This window comes from Gracilinanus agilis, chromosome 2 (genome assembly GCF_016433145.1).
Source record: "Gracilinanus agilis isolate LMUSP501 chromosome 2, AgileGrace, whole genome shotgun sequence".
Taxonomy (NCBI): Eukaryota; Metazoa; Chordata; class Mammalia; order Didelphimorphia; family Didelphidae; genus Gracilinanus; species Gracilinanus agilis.
In genome coordinates, this window is record NC_058131.1 from 30,841,698 (window position 1) to 30,861,472 (window position 19,775).

Below are 19,775 nucleotides of genomic sequence, written 5' to 3' on the forward strand. Positions count from 1 at the left end.
TAACATAATATTGACAATCAGTTACAAAATAAAGGAGTTGGAAAGGAACATAATAGGATAGCTGGTGCCCAGGAAAGAAGCTCATTTGAAAGTCCTTCCTGACTGGAACTCTGGCACCAAGCTATCCAGATGTTAAGTGTATGTCTTTGTCATAACAAGGAAGCTATAGTAATGGCTTGCTAGTCTTCCAGACTGCAGATAACAGTAGAGGCTTGATTTGTAAGATCCACAAAATTTAAGACCCAATTCAAGGATTCAGAAATCAATCATGTGAAATATTAAAAATAAATACATGTCTGGTCCATGAACACTTTGCTCATTAGAGTCAGCTATTGAATATATCTTTACTATCTTCATGATTTGTTATAACTGAAACCCTTCATTTGATAGCTAAGATTTTTTTCCTCTGGAAACTGCCTATTCATAGACTCGTGACAATTGCAGTTTTCCTAAAATTGAAATAGTCCTGCATTCCTGCTATAAATTCCTCCTGGTATGATTTTTTGTGATATGTTGCTGTAATCCATTAGCTGATATTATATTAAAAATTTTTACTTCACACTTCATTAGGGAAATTGGCTGGTAGTTGTTTTTTTTCCCTTGGTTTTCACTTACCTTGATTTAGGTATCAAGACCATATTTATGTCAGAGAAAGAACTTGGTAGAAATCTTTATTTTCCCATTTTTCCTATGGTTTATGTAGTTTTAGAACTAGTTGTCCTATAATGTTTAGTAATATTCACATGTAAATCCATCCAGCTGTGTCTCTTCCACTGAGGCACATTTAGAGCTTGTTCAATTTTCTCAGATAGAATTATTTAAGGATTCTATTTATTTTTCTTTTGTCTCAGACAATTTATATGTTTGTTAATAGTCATCTATTTCATTTAGATGGTCAGATTTATTGACATATGCGAAGAGCCCGCTCTTTGCTTGGTTAGGTCTCTGGAGGTAGGATGGCGTGGTGAAGAATGATGAAAATGAGCCAGAATACAAGTCAAAATTGCAGAGGCTGTTCCTTCTCTCTCTCGTGCCATCTGCTGATTTTAATTTTTATACCCTCTTTTCTTTATGATCTCATACAGGTTTTTTTCTTCCCATACATTCAAAATCACATATTAACTTTTGAAACATCACAAGATTGACATTTACCAAATATCTTACTGTGGTTAAACAAAGAAGCAAGCTTGTCAAAAGTTATTCATTACAGGGTGGCTTAGTTTGAACTTATTCTTTTCAGCCATGCGTAAGGTACAAGTACATCAGTTCCTAGCTAAGCATAATATTTAATTATATTTTAACTAATTATATTATGTATATAGTTATGTTATACTATTCATTCCCATCATCAATCAAGGAGATAGTTATGGTCGTTGATTACATCCAATAAGATACAATAATATCAGTCTGGTCCAATGTTTTGTTCCCATGGTGTTTTTTCTGTTATAGGATCACTAAGAATACAGTTCTGGTAGGGTGATTCTGTGCTAGTTTGTCATTGCCTTAATTTCCTTGTGTTTCACTGTTTCTATGGTCTGTAGGAGTTTGGGAACCAATCCAGGCCAGGTATTTTCTTGCTGGGAACTTTAGAAACTTTCATTAACTCACTAATTGCTGGTTTTTTGCTAGGCTGATTCTAGGGGAAATTTCTATAATCTAGGGGGTTGTACAGGTTTATTTTTAGATAGTGGGTAGTCTTTGGCTGTGATTGTTCTTGCCATGAACCTGTATTGTTTTTCTGTGTCTCCTTGGAGCCGGATAAGGATATTGATTGCAATAATTTCAATACAAGTGAATGTCATTGTAAAAAGAATCACTTGGGGTAAACTGAGTGTGGAAATTCCATCCTCCTGACAACCTGCCGTGCTGGATTGTCCGAGCTTGTGAGTAGCCATGCTAACCTCACAGCCTCGATGGCGTCCGGCAGACATATAATTAGGCTCAATAGTGCCTCATAGTTCCTTTTATTTCCTCTTTATTGGTTGCGAATTTGCATTTTTCATTTTTGATGCTGGTTGCTTGATTTTCTTCTTTTTTAACAGTCAAATTTCAGCTTTTTAGTTGATTCTGTTTTCTAAGCATATACCATCATATCTGCCGAGGTAATGCTATTTCTTCGTCTAAGCTTATTCCCTCAACATCTTTTTCTTATTGTAATAGCTAACATTTCTAGTGCAATATCAAATAATAGTGAGACCAATGGACATTCTTTGCTTTGCCTCTGATTTTATTGGAAAGGTCTTAATTTATTCTCATTCCATATGCTGTTGGTTCTTGGTTTTAGATATATATTTTTTTCTGAGTCATGGAATGTTAACTTCCAGGAAGGCTCTGTCCTCTGTGAGGAGAGCAGCAATACAGTAGCTCAAAGAGATGTGAGATGTACAAATTTAGAACCATGCCCATCCCAGATGTTCATTTAGGCTCTTTGTGCACGACCTGGGGTAGAGTCTTTGGAGCTCCTGTTGGTCTGATCAGCCATAGTCAGAAATGCTGGGCATTGACCCCCAACATATTGATGCATTTCGATCTGTTGGAGTACAAAAGACGACAACCAACCAGCCTCTGCTCTCCAGTTTATAGATCACACAGCTGCCCGATTCCCTCCCCTGCTTGAAAACTTTTGGTGTCTCCTTATGCTCTCTAGGCTTCAATTCACACTCCTGAGCCTAGTATTTGAGGCTTGCCACATTCTGCGTGTCTCCTACTGCAGGGTGTCAAACAAATAGAAACAGAGACTGTTTATGCATACAGAAGAATCTCTGCTAGCCACATATTGATATAGTTTTAAAATATAATAATATCTGGGGGCAGTTGGGTGATTCAGTGGATTAAGAGCCAGGGCTAGAGACAGGAGGTCCTGGGTTCAAACTGGCCTCAGACTCTTAGCTGTGTGACCCTGGGTAAGTCACTTAATCCCAATGCCTAGCCCTCAACCATTCTTCTACCTTGGAACCAATGCACGGTATTGATTCCAAGATGGAAGGTGAGAGTTTAAAAAAAATATAATGTCTTTGTTCTTGTGTTTTTACTCATTTTGTTGGAAATTCCCCCCTTATCACTTAACTCTGTGTTGGGTGGCAATTCGGAGTGTGGTGGGCTGCAGGTGCAGGTTCATGGGCTGTGTGTTTAACATCTCTGCCTTATAGCTTCCTTTCTAGGCTCTTCCAGACAAACTGGACTACTTAGCTGTTTTCCAGAATTTCTGCCTGGAATGCATTCCCTCTTTGTCCAGGGGAGTACTTTCTGTCTCTGTTCCCAGGAGCACTTTGGATGTGCTTTCTTGCATTCATGCCTGTCTTTTTTCTTGTTTGGGCATTTGCATTATGTCCAGACTTTTTGAACCCAGAGGTTTTATACTGGCTCATTCTTTTAGTTTTGTCCCATGAATTTTTAGGTGTCTCAACTGCTATTTTTCTTTCTCTGTAGCTATTCTCATGCATCAGTCTGTGTTCTGTGTATTCCACCTCTGGCTAGTAATCTACCATCCCTCTGTTTTAAATTGTAGTCCAGGCAAACAAGCATTTCTTTACACTTGCTGTATCTTAGGCATTGTGCCAAGCTTTGGGGAACTGTAGGGTTGGGGGAGAGCCAGCCTGCAGCCTGGCATGTTCACATAGGAAGTATGCGGGGCAAGGAGTTCGGATATCATTCCCAGACTTCTCTCTTTCCCTTCCTTGACTTCAGGGGGCCCCAGTGAAGAGAGGAACTTCATGCAACATAAGAATCATCAGAAGTCCAGATTCAATTTCTTAATTACATGCTCTGTTACCAGGACAACAGATAACTTCTTCTGAGATGGAATCTGTCTTGGGCCTTCTATCTCATCCATTGGCTAGGCAGAGCCAGGCACTCCCAAACTTTCCTTTAAGGAGGGACCTTCCTTGGACTTCTCCATCATGACTCTGTGTCTGGGAGCATAATAAAAACTGATCGAGAAGAGACACTACCTACCAACTCCTCTTCTTGTTGGAACCATTCCCGGGTCCTCTCCCTTGATCCCAGCTTTTGGGGATGGGTACCCTTCTCCAGGATGGAGCAAGCGCTCTGCCTCTCTCCCAAAGTCTGACAAAGGCCATATTTGCTTCCTTGTTGATCGGGTGAAGCTTTCTTCTCTTCCCTAACGGATACCTCATTCACTCTTGTGCCCTAAGGAATGACAATGGGGGATGGTTTCAGAAAAACCTGGGAAGGCTCCTATGAATCGATGCCAGGTGAAGTGAGCATAGCCATGAGACTGTTGTACAAAGTCATGATGATCAAAATGGGATCAAGACAGTTCCAAAGGGCCTTGATGGAAAATGCTTTCCACCTCCAGAGGGAGAACTCTGAGTGCAGATTAAAGCAGCCTTTTGTAAACACTTTTATTTTTCATATGTGTTTGTTTTCTTTTTTCAATATACCTAATATGGAAAAAAAATTAGGCAATAATCACCAGGATGACAAAAAAAGAACACTTCCTTTTCCGTCCCAGTGTGGAGCATGGGAAGGTGCTCTTTTACTCTCTTCTTCCCTCTTTGTCCTTCCTGCTGGCATTTCCCCTACTCTCTGGGCTGGTTGAGATTTTTGTCCTCATGAGGCAGACTTGACTTCCTTGCTCACAGCCTTGGGAGGCTACTCATGCCCATTTCCCTCTCCTCCTGGGGCCGGCCTACTTCTTTCTTGGCTTATCTACTTATTTCTTCACATATTTTCCTCTTCCTTGTATGATGGTTCTGTGTTATAGTTGACTCACCTCTGCCATGTACATCTTTGGTACTCTTTGAGGCATGATGCACATTCTCATTTGATTTTAGTAATCCTTGACTGGCAGTCAGAACATCCCTGGATTATTATGATTTTTAAAAAACCCTTACCCTTCTGCCTTAGAACCAATCCTGAATATTGGTTCCAATGCAGAAGAGTGGTAAGGGGTTGGCAATGGGGGTTAAGTGACTTGCCCAGGATCACACAGCTAAGAAGTGTCAGAGGCCAGATTTGAACCCAGGACCTCTTATCTCAAGGCACTGAACTCAATCCACCTAGCTTCTCTCCAGATTATTAGTTTGAAGGTGATGAGCCCTTGGGTTAGGGACCATTAAAGTTTTGCAGTGTTTCAGAGGCTTGTCAGCCATTCTCTCTTGTTTAGTTCAGGCCCTAATATGTTTTCAGGCTGTCCAGAACCTAAAGACATGTATGTATGTACATTCATGGGTGAGCTCTCAATGTTGTCTGCCACAATTACCACAAGCACTGTCACTTGGACAGAAAACATTCTTTATTCACTTGGTTTTCCCTGTGCATTCAGTTGGGGAAGACTCTTTGGTCTGCTTCTGGATCTTGTCCAGGAGTCTCTGCAGGGGTATTTGGAACACTTCATTTTGCAATGGGAATTAATCATCGTCCTTCTCTGTGTGTGTGCTTTATGTTCCTGTTATCCATTGTCATATTCTAATTCGGCTTAGAGATCTGTGGATCGTGACTTTAAACCAAAGGAGGCCTTCCTTTTCCTGAGGACATGTTGTCATATGGCAGCGTCCTGAGATGCATAAAGAACTATTTAATAAAAATAAATTTAAATAAATTTAATATTTAATATAACTGTCTTTAATATCCACTAATGTTTTTGTATTATCAAACTTTTCAGCAAATGAGGACACGAAAAGCTCCTCCTGTAACCCTTTGCTGCCATCATCTCCGACCCACGAGGTCTGGAATGAGTCGCTGTTTCAGCAGAGTGAGCTGGACTTTGTGCCTCTGAGGTAGGATTGCTTTTCTTTGATTTTGTGAGCTATGGATTTTCCTAGTACATTTTTTTCTTTGGATACATATTAATAACTTGGGTCTAAGAAAAACATCCCACTTTTACTCACTTCCATTTTGTTCTGTTATGGATAATATAGGCCAAAATTCAATTGTCATGCTTGGGAAAAAAAAAAAAACCAGAATCTAAAAAATGAGTGGGAATATGTCACTTAATGTTAGATTTTAAAAAGAAAACGAAAAAATATTTTTTTGCATTTTTTTAGCTTTTCCTTAGTTCAGAGTACACACTTTGTTTTTCCTTTAAAGCTTTGCCCTTCAGGGTTCATTTGATGACAAGTCACCTGGTTGGGACAGGTACTTTCCTCCTTATGAATGGACAAATGGAGTTATCTTCCTTCTCTTACCTGCTAGGAAGTGTCTATAAAAAAGAAGAAAACCAGTTTTAAAGGCAGGATATCTGTCCCTAGGGAATCCTCTCAAATGATTGCTGTGAAGTAGACATCATTTGTACATTTCTCTATCTCCTTGGGGTCCCTTTCAGAGCCTCTTAACACTAGAAAATTAATCCCCTACTTTGCAGTCAGTGGAGAGGGTTCTATCCACATAGTGGGCTTTGGTATAGAAGTGCCTAGGTTGTTGCCCCTGGGCTTTGGATCCATAATTCATTGTATGGTGTCCTTCCCTCCCTCCCTCCCTCCCTCCCTTCTTTCTGGCTAGTGGATAGAGTTCTAGGCTTAGGGTTGGAGGACCTGGGTTTAAATCTGACCTCTGACACTTGCTAGCTGTGTGACCCTGGGGGGAAGTCACTTAACCCAAACTGCCCTTGCCCTTCTGTCTTAAAGTAAGGTTTAACATTAAAATAAGAAAAAGACAAATCTAGATTCATTTTTTTATAATTCAGTAAAGTCCATATTCTTGTAAGATAGAAGCTAAATTAATGTTTCCTTTATGAAGGAAACTAGAGCATTGTTTAAAATAGGATGATTTCTTTCTTTTGAAAAGAAGAAATGGACTGGAGAATCTCTGGTTTTGTCCAACTTTGAGATTCTCTGTTTTATGAAAATAGGAATAATGGTTTGTTGAATGAATAAATATTGAATTGAATTTTATATATATATATATGTATATATATATATAAAGAGAGAGAGAGAGAGATATGTTGAAGTCATATAAATATAATTAAGGTTCATTTTGGATTTCTCTTTAATACAGAGATTCAGTTTAGCAAAATTAAAACTGACTTCCAGGTTTTAGATGAAGCCTGAAAAAAAAAAAAAGATAATTTGTAGAATAGCAGGCTCTTAACTTAAAAAAAATCCTTACCTTCTATCTTAGAATCACTACTATGTAGTGGTTCTAAGGCAGAAGAATGGTTCTAAGGCTAGGCAATGGGGGTCAAATGACTTGCCCAGGATCACACAACCAGGAATATCCAAGGTCACATTTGAATGCAGAACCTCCCTTCTCCAAGCCTGGTTCTCTATCCACTGAGCCATCCACTGCTCCTAGTCACTTACTATTTACAAATGATGGGTCTCATTTAATCAAATATTGTAAAGGTTCTTGGAGTGAAGACTTTGTGTCCTTTTGAGCACATTTCCAACGTAGTCCTGATTTCTCTTCTGTGCAATTCTCACTCAGTACGTGACTTGGGGTAGAGTAGAGAAGAGGGCTGCAGTTAGTCATTGACCTCAGCTTCCAGTGAACTGGTTCAGTCACTTTAGGCAAGGTTTTTCCCTTCTGCTTCTCTGTCTCTGACCCTTTGAGATACATCTATATCTATATGTCTGTAGATTGATAGATATGTGTAGATAGATACTATCTATCTATAGATATATAAGTAGATAGAGATACAGTTGTGCTCACATTTGAAAAGAAACTATTTCCCCCCACCCCTTTTTATCTTCCATGAATCAGGGGGATTCCGGATCTATGTGAAGTTAGAGAATCGCAGTCCAGGCAGTCTCAGCTGTGTCTGTCCAGCTCCGAAGGCCCCTCCGACTTCTGTGACAGCTCTGTCAGTGGGTATCCTCGTCCGATGCCCAGGGTCTGCCCCTCCACCCCTTGTGATCCGTGTTGCTATTTCTCTAACCCGGTATCCAGTTACTCAGAACACAAGCCTCTTTGTGCACCTGATCCATGTGATGAGTTTTCGACATCATATACAGCGGACAGCGATGAAGCCCCCAGTTCTCCTATGTCCCCGAGGAGTTGGGGGGCTTCCTGGAAGCCAGAAACGTTTCCAGGCAGGACATGCCAGAGCACACTCGCAGAGGAAGTGGCCTCCATCAAGCTTTCATCTGCTTTCCTCCTTTCTTGCTTAGAGAAAACCAGACGAGGTATTTCTTCCTCTTCGGATAGCTCTGTTTGTGGTGAGAGTTTTAGTTATAAGAACCCAGAAGAACATGAGATGAAGCCCAAGCCTGAGGGTTTGAAATCACCAGAGAGCAAGGAGAAAAAGCTGGTGGATGCGCCCCCTCCCCTTTCTTCCCGGTTTTTGTCTTCCCATGGCCAGTCTTTGCAGAGTACTCTAGGCCCTGGTGTGAGACCAGCACAGCTTCCAGCGGGCAGTGACGGTACTGTGACAAGGGCAGGACATCTAGGCCCTGGCTTGAGGCCGGCACAGCTTCCAGCGGGCAGCGATGGTACTGTGACAAGGGCAGGACATCTAGTCCCTGTCCTGAGGCCGGCACAGCTTCCAGCGGGCAGTGATGGTACTGTGACAAGGGCAGGACATCTAGTCCCTGCCCTGAGGCTAGCACAGCTTCCAGCAGGCAGTGATGGTACTACAGCAAGGGCAGGATATCTAGGCCCTGGCGTGAGGCCGGCACAGCTTCCAGCGGGCAGCGATGGTACTACGGCAAGGGCAGGATATCTAGGCCCTGGTTTGAGGCCGGCACAGCTTCCAGCGGGCAGCGACGGTACTACGGCAAGGGTAGGATATCTAGGCCCTGGCGTGAGGCCGACACAGCTTCCAGCAGACAGCGACAGTGCTGTGGCAAGGACAGGATATCTAGGCCCTGGCGTGAGGCCAGCACAGCTTCCAGCGGGCAGCGACGGTACTGTGGCAAGGCCAGGATATCTAGGCCCTGGCGTGAGGCCAGCACAGCTTCTAGTGGGCAGTGACGGTGCTGCGGCAAGGACAGGATATCTAGGCCCTGGTTTGAGGCCGGCACAGCTTCTAGCGGGCAGCGACGGTGCTGCGGCAAGGCCAGGATATCTAGGCCCTAGCGTGAGGCCGGCACAGCTTCCAGCGGGCAGCGACGGTGCTGCGCCAAGGGCAGGATATGTAGGACCTGGCGTGAGGCCGGCACAGCTCCCAGTGGCCAGTGAGGGTGCTGCAACAGGGGCAGGATATCTAGCCCCTAGTGTGAGGCTGGCACAGCTTCTAGCGGGCAGCGAAGGTGCTGCAACAGGGGCAGGATATCTAGGCCCAGGTGTGAGGCCAGCACAGCTTCCAGTGGCCAGCGATGGTACTGCGACAAGGACAGGACATCTAGGCCCTGGCATGAGGCCAGCACAGCTTCCAGTGGACAGTGATGGTGCTGCAGCAAGGACAGGACATCTAGGCCCTGGTTTGAGGCCGGCACAACTTCCAGTGGTCAGCGACGGTGCCGAGGCAAGGGCAGGACATCTAGGCCCTGGCATGAGGCCTGCACAGCTTCCAGTGGTCAGCGACGGTGCCGAGGCAAGGGCAGGACATCTCGGCCCTGGCATGAGGCCTGCACAGCGTCCAGTGGTCAGCGATGGTGCTGAGGCAAGGGCAGGACATCCAGGCCCTGGCATGAGGCCTGCACAGCGTCCAGTGGTCAGCGACGGTGCCGAGGGAAGGGCAGGACATCTAGGCCCTGGCATGAGGCCGGCACAGCTTCCAGTGGTCAGCGACGGTGCCGAGGCAAGGGCAGGACATCTAGGCTCTGGTTTGAGGCCGGCACAGCTTCCAGTAGTCAGCGACGGTGCTGAGGCAAGGACAGGACATCTAGGCCCTGGCATGAGGCCGGCACAGCTTCCAGTGGTCAGCGATGGTGCCGAGGCAAGGGCAGGACATCTAGGCCCTGGTTTGAGGCCGGCACAGCTTCCAGTAGTCAGCGACGGTGCTGAGGCAAGGGCAGGACATCTAGGCCCTGGCGTGAGACCAGCACAGCTTCCGGTAGCCAGAGATGGTGCTGTGGCAAGGGCAGGATATCTAAGCCCTGGTGTGAGGCCGGCACAGCTTCCAGTGGACAGTGACGGTGCTGCGACAAGGGCAGGATATCTAAGCCCAGGTGTGAGGCCGGCACAGCTTCCAGTGGACAGTGATGGTGCTGCGACAAGGGCAGGATATCTAAGCCCAGGTGTGAGGCCGGCACAGCTTCCAGTGGACAGTGATGGTGCTGAGGCAAGGCCAGGATATCTAGGCTCTGATGTGAGGCCAGCACAGCTTCCAGTGGACAGTGATGATGCTGAGTCACGGCCAGGATATCTAGGCCCTGGTGTGAGACTGGCACAGTTTCCAGTGGCCAGCGATGGTTCTTCAACAGGGACAGAATATCTAAGCCCGGTTGTGAGGCTGACACAGCTTTCAGAGGCCAGCGATAGTTCTTCAACAGGGACAGGATATCTAAGCCCAGGTGTGAGACTGACACAGCTTCCAGTGGACAGTGATGATGCTGAGCCACGGCCAGGATATCTAGGCCCTGGTGTGAGACTGGCACAGCTTCCAGTGGACAGTGATGATGCTGAGCCACGGCCAGGATATCTAGGCCCTGGTGTGAGACTGGCACAGCTTCCAGTGGCAAGTGATGGTTCTTCAACAGGGGCAGATTATCTAGGCCCTGGTGTGAGGCCAGCACAGCTTCCAGTGGCCAGTGAAGGTGCTGCAACAGGGGCAGGACATCTAGGCCCAGGTGTGAGGCCAGCACAGCTTCCAGTGGCCAGCGAAGATGCTGTGACAGGGGCAGGATATCTAGGCCTGGGTGTGAGGCCAGCACAGCTTCCAGTGGGCAGTGATGGTGCTGGGACAGGGGCAGGATATCTAGGCCCAGGTGTGAAGCCGGCACAACTTCCAGTGGGCAGTGACGGTTCTGGGACAGGGGCAGGATATCTAGGCCCGGGTGTGAGGCCGGCACAGCTTCCAGTGGGCAGTGACGGTGCTGGGACAGGGGCAGGATATCTAGGCCCGGGTATGAGACTGACACAACTTCCAGTGGGCAGTGACGGTGCTGGGACAGGGGCAGGTTATCCAGGCCTGGGTGTGAGGCCGGCACAGCTTCCAGTGGCCAGCGACAGTGCTACGGCAAGGGCAGGATATCTAGGCCCTGGTATGAGGCCACCACAGTTTGCAGTGGACAGTGATGGTGCTGTGACAGGGGCAGGATATCCTGGTATCACCTTCCACACTGTCAGTGGTCAGCCTGTTCCCTCAGCTGTCAGTATAGACAGCCCAATGGAAGCTCTTGATAAGATTGTGGCGTTCCATGAGGTGGCATCTTCTATAGAACCTGCAAGAAGTAAAACCCACTCTATCCCTGTTCATGGTTTCTTGGGGGTTGACCTTGATTGGAAACAGAACTTTTCTCCCTCAAGTTCTCAACCTGAAAAACATTTGTTGGCACAAGAAACTCAGCCAGTCCTTCCGGTGACTCCTTCAGTAATTCCGCGCCAAAATGTGACTCCAGAAGCATCTGTGAGGGCATTTCCAGGCCTTCCAAAACTTCTGTCTGCTTTGGTCTTGTCCCATGAAGGCTCAGCCAGATCAAACTCACCAAACATTACTGTTTGGAAAGCCCCGTCGTCTCTGGACAACCAGGATGTGGGCAGCCAGCTGAATGAGCATCCTCTTCCTTCTCTTGATGCCACATCTCCTTTGGGAGAGCTGCCCCATGCTCTGTCGCAGCTTCAGGTGTATTCTTCCACTTTGACAAATCGCATACGCCACGCTCTCTCACCTAGTTACATGAGTCTAGGTGAAGTGCTCCAGCCTCGGGCCCTGAATGCAGTTCTAAAGGATGACAGTAATACCAGAAGTCCGACCCTCAGTGAAACTGGCATCATAACTAGTGAAAGAGTGACCGAACTGCTCAGGGCAGAGAAGTACAACATGAGTGATGTGCCGGAGCCCTCCAGAGCTGGAGCTTTCCAGAGCAGCCACGACAGTGCCAGGGACTCCAAACTCCATCTGGCTTTCATGGGCCAGTTCAGAGAAGGGGCTTTGGATTACACTGTTCCTCCTTCGTCTCTCTCCCAGGCTGACTTCTACCCGACCACGTCCTGCACATCCTCTAAGCCAGGCCCTGTGGAGCCGCTGTCCTCCAAGGCAGAGAACCGAGAGTACCAGGATGGCACTTCCCAGACGGTGCCTGACATCCAAGACCACACTTCCCAAACGTCTCCTGAGGTGTCCCAGACACTGCTGTCTAAGACCACGGTATGTCTTTAGGGGCGGGGAGGATGTCCGGGGGCATGGAGGAGGGGAATAACCAAGAAAGGAGAGGGTTGAGGTGGGAAGTCCAAATCTGGTAATGTTAGGAAGGGAGGGAGCTGCCTTTGTGCATATCCGGCTCCTTATCATCGTAGACCAGACATTTTAAGACATCGTAGACCCAACATTTTAAAGCCAAAATGGACAGGAGAAGTTCCTTGGTCTAGCTCATCCTTTGTTGGAGGTGTAATAGTCAAAATTAAATTATGAAGCTGCTAGTAGCTTTAGTAGCTTTATTAGTCAAAGTAGTGATAGGAAAGAGAGGGAAATGTAGGAAAGAGGTAGAGAATTGATTAGCTGCCTACCCTATTTGCTGTTTGATGGTTTGAAGCTCACCACAGACAGACGTTCCTTCAGGTTCCAAACTCCAGCCAGAAGAGAGAGCACGAGCAGTGCCTTGGTCTTGCCTTATAAGCAGTTTTCTCCACCCATTAGCTCTCCCATGTCACATCTCAGGAACCAATCATAGTTCCTTAATTTGCCTGGCATTGCCGGGGAGGGGGGGGGCAGTGCCTGTGGTATCAGTTTCCTGTCTCATTGGTTTCAACTTACTTTCTCTGAGGGTTTGTCTATTTCTACACATTTCAATGGTAAATGTCCTCCAGGTCACTTATTGATGAAGTCAAACAAAGCAACATAATGGAGAGGGAAATTCCTTTTATACAATCCCCTCTATGATTCTATTGGGCAATGAGCATATTGAAATCTTCCCAGTTGAGGGTTTTGGGAGATTAACATGCTTGGTCTCCCTAATGAATCATTTCAAATAACTAATTTATACCTCTAAAGATTCTCTTACTAGAGGTATATAGAATATTGCACTTTACTTATAGGGAATTACAATAATTTGGGGATAAGAGGGAAATAAGAGAGAAAGAAAACAAAAAAAGATTGATAGACACATTGATAAAAAACCAATTGGGGGGCGTTCCCCTTTAGTAAGAGTTTACATTCAGAATTAATGATATGTTCAACCCCTTTCAGTTCATTATATCCCAAAGTTCATCCTGGATCTTTTGATACAGTATGTGGTTTCTGCAGACTTCCTTATGGCACCTTCTTCAAAATATCCGCTTTCTTGATTTGGGGTGTAAGATTTTAAACCTTGGATTTTAGGATAATTATACAATTTCCCCTGAGGAGGGTGTTGACCAACACCGTAGTCACCCCAAGATACATGACAATTAGGGGGTATATGAATCAGTTGTCAAAAGAAAACCAAAAACACACCAAAAAAAAAAAAAAAACAAATAGAAGAGAAAAAATTAAATTCTGGCAAAAAATAAATCAAAATCTTATGTGTATAAAATTATGAGTAAAAAAATAATAAACCCATAACAGTTCCTTGAATCACCAGCAAGGCCCATTTAAAGTGATTTATGTCCTACAATCCTGTAGGACAAATGGCAGCAATATCACACTACCCATTGACAGCCAGGACTACAGAAAATTGCCATACTAAAAAGAGAAGGGACTAGATTCTGAGGTAAAAGGGAAGTATGATTCCCTGGTCTGATTTTACCTTCAATCTCAAGAATAGGGGAGCCAAAATGAAAACCAAACTAATGTACTTGTAGGAAATCTGGCATGGGGAAGTCCTGCATCTGAAGTTGTCAAACAGCTGCTTCCTTGAACCTCAAAGCAAGTCCTCTGCCTTGGCGTAGATACTCATCAATCCCATAGGGATTGGTGGTTTCTGACATTGTGCTTCTTGGCACTGTGAGTGGCTGTTTTGTGATACCTTCTTCTGAAATCGGGCACAATTATTAGTAAAAGTCCTGTAATACTTAACAATCAATGACAGATTTCCATAGTCTAAAGTTTTTGGGTATGCATTGGTATTAGGACTAATAGATATTATAAAAGTCCTTCAAAATCAAAAACATTAATAATGATTCCATGTACTTCAAGTACAAAAAATTTGAAGAAAAAAATTCAAATATTCTATTGCGAATAAAAAGAAAAACAATAAAAAAAATCCAAGAATTCAATGTGTCAGTTAAAACAGTGTCTAATTTGTCTATGGACTTTTATAATGGTATTATCTCTAGTCCAGTCATAGGAGGAGGGTACAGATAAAGACAATTGCATGTGAGAGGATATAGTCAATCAGTGTCGATAGAAGGTACCCGTTTTACATGTGAGCAAATCAATCCAAGAGTCCTTTTCTCCAATTTTGATAGCTGTTGGAGTGGTTAACAGTATTTGAAACGGACCTTCCCAGGCAGGCTGAGTTCCTCCAGTGCACTGGAAGTTCTTTATGTACACCTTGTCTCCTGGGTGTAAGTCATGGAGTGAGAAGTCTAGAGGTCCTGCTTGTACTGCAGCTCCAGATTCATGGAGTTCTTGCAATTTGACCTGTAAGTCCTGTATATAAGAAGCAATAGAAGTGTTCCCCCCCCCCCCCACTAGTAATGATGTGTATGCAGGAGAAAAAGCCTTTATGGTGGAGATGTCCAAAAAGCATCTCATATGATGAGATATGTAGATCTCCCCTGGGCCTGCTTCGAAGATAAAACAGAGCAAAGGGGAAAGCCTCAGGCTATCTTAAGTGAATCTCCGAGCACAATTTTCCAATCATATTTTAAAGATATCTATTCATTTTCTCAACTTGGCCTGAGCTCTGGGGGTGATATGATACATGCAATTGGGGAGTGATCCCCAAATGAATAAATTTGAGACAAAACAATCAGTAAAATGAGTTCCCTTGTCTGAATCAATTCATGCTGGCAGGCCAAAGCGAGGAACAATCTCCCTCAAAAGTTCCTTAATTTGCCTGGCATTGCCCAGGGGGGCAGTGCTTGTGGGATCAATTTCCTGTTTTGTTGGTTTCAGCTTCCTTTCTCTGAGGGTTTGTCTAGTCCAGTTGTTCCCAAACTTTTTTGGCCTACCACCCCCTTTCCAGAGAAAATATTACTTAGTGCCCCCTGGAAATTATGAAACTATTTATTGAACTCAGAATAGAATGTAATACAAAAAAAGTGTGGCCATTACCTCTTCCCTGGATCGCTGCAGCACCCACCAGGGGATGGTGGCGCCCACTTTGGGAATCACTGGTCTATACCTAAACATCTCAGTGGTAAATGACCTCGGGGTCACTGATTGATGAAGTCAAACAAAGCAACCTAATGGGGAGGGAAATTCCTTTTACAGAGGGCTGAGGAACTTGAGGGCCCCACTTGTGTTAATGTATAGTGTGACAGGACTCTTGACATTTCTATGAGGAAGTAAATCAGACTCCTGGGGTCCCCCAGCCAGGACGTAGCTGACACTGGATTTGAACTCCTGATTTTGAGAGATCCACCAGGCTTTGCCTCCCCGGGAGGGGGTGTGGTTATTTGAGGGCGCATGATCTGTGCTAGTAGAAAGTCAAAGCTTTGTTGCAGTGTTTGTGTGTGTGGAATTGAAGGTTCTCTCTGCAGCCCTCATCAGTAGCCCAGGCCAGGCTGGGGGCATCTGGAGGGAGCCAGGGGAGGGAAGAGATGCTCCAGGGAGCACTTTGGGAAGTGAGGAGAGGAGCTGGTTCCTTTTGAGACAGATAGGCAGTAGGGATGGAGGTAGAGAGCCAGGTATGGAGTCAGGAAGATCTGAGTTCAAATCCAGCCTCAGACACATCCTTTCAGGGGGAGCTTGGGCAAGCCATCTCCTCTTGTTTGCCTCACTTTCCTCAGGTGTCAAATGAAGAGAACAAAAGCCCTACCTCTTCTTCCTGACACAGTGCCTTGCAGCTGTCTGTTGGAGCCCAAGCGGCCGCACACTGTGCTCCTTCATGCCCCTATCTGGCTTGGCCCTGGGGATGCAAGGAGGATCTCCACTGGGGTGCCCCAGAGCCCGAGCTAGAGGGGGGAAGGAGCTACCTGGGGTAGGGAGGCATGGCTTCCTCAGACAAGAGCCAGGCAGTCTTCCCCCTCCCCCTCTCTGCTCTCTCCCGTGCCTTTAGGCCTCTGCTCAGCTTTCTGACCTCCCTGGCTTCCTGTGTGATGCTTTCTGGAAGAGTCTAGTTTTTCAGGGGTAGCCAGGTGGTTCAGTGGGTAGAGAGCCTGGAGATCCTGGGTTCAAATACAGCTTCTGACACTTTTCTCCTATTGCCCAGCCCTCATGGCTTTCTCCTTGGAGCCAAGATGCAGTGTTGATTCTCAGAAGGCTGGGGCCAAACAAAGAGGGTTGGGCTCCATTTTCCTGGGCATAGTCAGGCCTCTCCATACCTGCTCATGCCCTTTGCCTCTGGGAGCACCCTAGAGCTGAGGCCGGCCTGGTGGCTTCTCAGGTCCCCCAGACTTTCCATTGAGGCACCTGCCAGCTCCCACCTTCATTCTTCCTTCGCTTAGCACAGCTTGGGGCCATAAAGTGTGATATTTGTGTGGGGTGGCTTGAGGCAGAGCCAAAGGCTAGGCCCAGCCCCTCTCTGGGTAGGAGGAGTGACAGCAGGGGGCCTTGGCCTGGTCCTCGGTGCCCTCTTGGGGCTCCTGAACCAACACAGGGGGAAGTTCTGGATACGCTGGCAGCGACAAGGCTGGCATCAGAGAGCCCCGGGACAGGGGATGGCCAGGAGGAGCAGGAAGTTCATGTGCATGTGTGAGCTCATCAGAGCATGTATATGAGCATGTGTGAGTGTGTATATGAACATGTGACCATGTGTGAGCATGTGCTTGTATGCATGTGAACACGTGTGAACGTGTGCTTCTAGATACAGAACCCCAGCTGGCTGAGGGATCTGAGGCTTTCCTGGCTGACTGGGAGTCCATGTGATGGCACATGGAGAGCGTGTGGCCAGGGCAGGCATCTTTCTGCACCCACACATGCCAGGCCCTGGGCTAAGTTTTGGGGTCTTGGGTGCAGAGCGGATGCCCAGTGCCTGCCCCCAGGAGCTTACAGGGCTGGGGGGGGGGGCAGCCTTGGGCCGGGGCGCTGTCTCCAAGAGACCAGAGAAGAGACAAAGTCCTGGCCTGTGGCAGGGGGACAAGCCAGAGTGGGGGCCAGCTCTCCCCCCGCAGGGGCAGACAGTTGGGTGGGAAGGAAGAGAGAATCCCTGAATGCCACTTTGGTGGGGACGGGCCAAGATTCTCTTTTCTGCAGGGCCTGCAGCAGGCTGTGGCCGGTTGTCCCATCAGGGCTGCACAGGGGCTCAACCTCCCCGCCGATGGGCAAAGTGGGTGGCCAGGGCTATTTCCTGGGGGCTGCGGGGGCCGCTACTTCCTTTGCTGAACTGAATGTGGTAAAACTCAAACCTGGAGAGCGGTGGAAGCGCAGACGTTCTTGCTCTGTCAGAAATTCCTTTAGAAAGCCAACCCGGCCTCTGACGGAGTCCCTAAAACGCTCGTGTTCAGCGGCCTCTGGCCGATGCGCTGAGCATTCAGTGGTCTTGCCTCCTTTGTGAAGTCACAGAAGAGACAGGACCTTGGAAGTTAGCGTGATGGATTCTAACTCGCTTCCTTCTTTTCTCTTTCCTCATGTCTCACTTCCATAGGTCCGCCACCATCATTTCATTGAGCCGCATCCGTGTATTCCTGTAATCCCGTGTGTTCCTCCGGTTCCGTGTGTTCCTCCAGTTCCATGCATTCCTTCAGTAGCAGCCTTAGGACCTCGCTTACTGTGTCCCAATACGCTGAGGATATTTTATAAGAACCCAAGGACATCTCCCTACGGTAAGTGGAAAAGGAGACTGAATCCTTTTTGTAATACAAGAAATAATAATCCCTTCCCTTGGCTCATCCCTTCTTAGAAGGGGCTTGATTTAGAAATGAGAGCATAGTTACTGGAAAGTAGTCTATACACTATATGGACATTGTCTTCACTCGGGGCAGAGGGGCAGTGGCATTTTAGGGAGTTCATTTGCATGTGCAGCCAGCCTCCAGGAGGCATGACCTGACCTATTGGTTTGACCACATTGGCTCCGAGACTTTGTTCTTTGTTTCAGAACAGAAATACAGCAACCCAAAGCCTCTGTAAACCTAACAGGGCACAAAATCAACAAAAATCCCATGATTGTATTAAATGTAGAAAAGCTGCTGACAGTACAATGTCTGCTTCTGCTAAAAATACTAGACAACATATGAATAAATGGGTCTTTGCTTCAAGTGATAAGTATTAGGTATCTAAACCCAAGAGCATTTGTAACAGATAAATGTGCTTTTCTAGTATATTCAGGGGTAAAAAGGAGTCTCCTTTTTCTGCTCTCTGACATTGTACTAGAAATGCTGGCTGTGGCAAAAGACAAGGGAAAAAAATGAGGGACTAATCATAGGTAAACAAGAAGCAAAACAGGTCCATTCTACACATAACAGGATGATGTATTTAAAGAACTCTAGAGAGTCAACTTCCAGTGTCTTCTAAATCTTCTGCATTTGTATTTCCTTCCATTAAATTTGAAGCTTTCTCCTGATTACAGGACTTATTTTTGAATTGATAGTTAAATTTTTTTTTTTAAACCCTCACCTTCCGTCTTGAAGTCAATACTGTGTATTGGCTCCAAGGCAGAAGAGTGGTCAGGGTAGGCAATGGGGGTCAAGTGACTTGCCCAGGGTCACACAGCTGGGAAGTGTCTGAGGTCAGATTTGAACCTACGACCTCCTTTCTCTAGGCCTGGCTCTCAATCCACTGAGCTACCCAGCTGCCCCCTTGATTGTTAAATTTTAAAAACTATATTCTTGCAATTTGTAGCCTTGAAATTTTTTTCTGGCAGAAAATCTTTCAATTAGTATTTCATTTTCTGTGTTGAGAAATTCTGGGAAGCTGTCTTGTTATTTTCTGAATGACGGTGTTATACAGCTTTTTGTCTTTTGCCCTTCTGGAAGACCCATGACTCTTCATTGTGCCTTTGAGATCAGTATGTTTTGCTTACCTAATGAGCAGCTTAAGATGCAGTGACACAGGTTTCCTTTTATCCCTCATATAAACTCCATCTTCCAACTTTGCATTTTCACTGTCTGTCCTGGGTGCCCTCTCCATCCTTCCTCTCTTGCTCCATGAATCATCATCTCAAATCTCTCTTTCCAGAAGAGACTTTTCTCAGTCCCCACTCCTGCCTATGCCTTCCCTCTGGTCTTATCTCTCATTTGCACAGTTGCAGCATTTATCTTGAAAAGACATAGCTGTTTGGTGTGGTCTCCCCTGCCGGAACAGGAATTGCGGGAAGGTTCTGGTTTTTATACTTTCTTTGTACTCTCCATTTTTAGCACAATTCCTGGTGCCTAGGAGGCCCATAATAAATGTTTGTTGATTGATTGAATTGGTCTGGTTTCTCCTCTTGGACTTTTCTAAGTGTTCAAATCAGTAACTTCTTTAAATCAAGGTAAATTTCATTTCTCAAAGTGAGATGCTGGACCTAGAAAAGGAAAGCCATGAAATCTATTACATGCGGATGATGGAGGAAGAGATTGTGGATGGAGCCTGCTCATGTCCAGTTAGTTTTGACTAGACCAGTGATGGGTTAGCTTTTTTTTTTTTTTTTTTTTTGCCAAGTTTTATTTTTCTTTTTATACAAGATGAAGATAGGAAATCACTGTACAAGGTGGATTAATAAAATTTATCTACCCTAGAGTCAAACCATTATGACAAAAATATGACTCTC

The 19,775-nt window shown here is 45.8% G+C and overlaps 1 protein-coding gene across 1 annotated transcript in view; it reads left to right on the forward strand.

Moving 5' to 3' along the window:
- Positions 1-11,418: 11,418 nt before the first annotated feature.
- The window catches only part of ALMS1 (ALMS1 centrosome and basal body associated protein), a 105,414-nt gene continuing 97,057 nt past the window's right edge, over positions 11,419-19,775 (forward strand). Inside the window, exons 1-2 of the mRNA XM_044659290.1 lie at positions 11,419-12,151; positions 17,673-17,850. Of these exons, the coding sequence (XP_044515225.1) occupies positions 11,681-12,151; positions 17,673-17,850 (649 nt within the window). The 5' untranslated portion in view covers positions 11,419-11,680. The remainder of the gene's footprint in view (positions 12,152-17,672; positions 17,851-19,775) is intronic.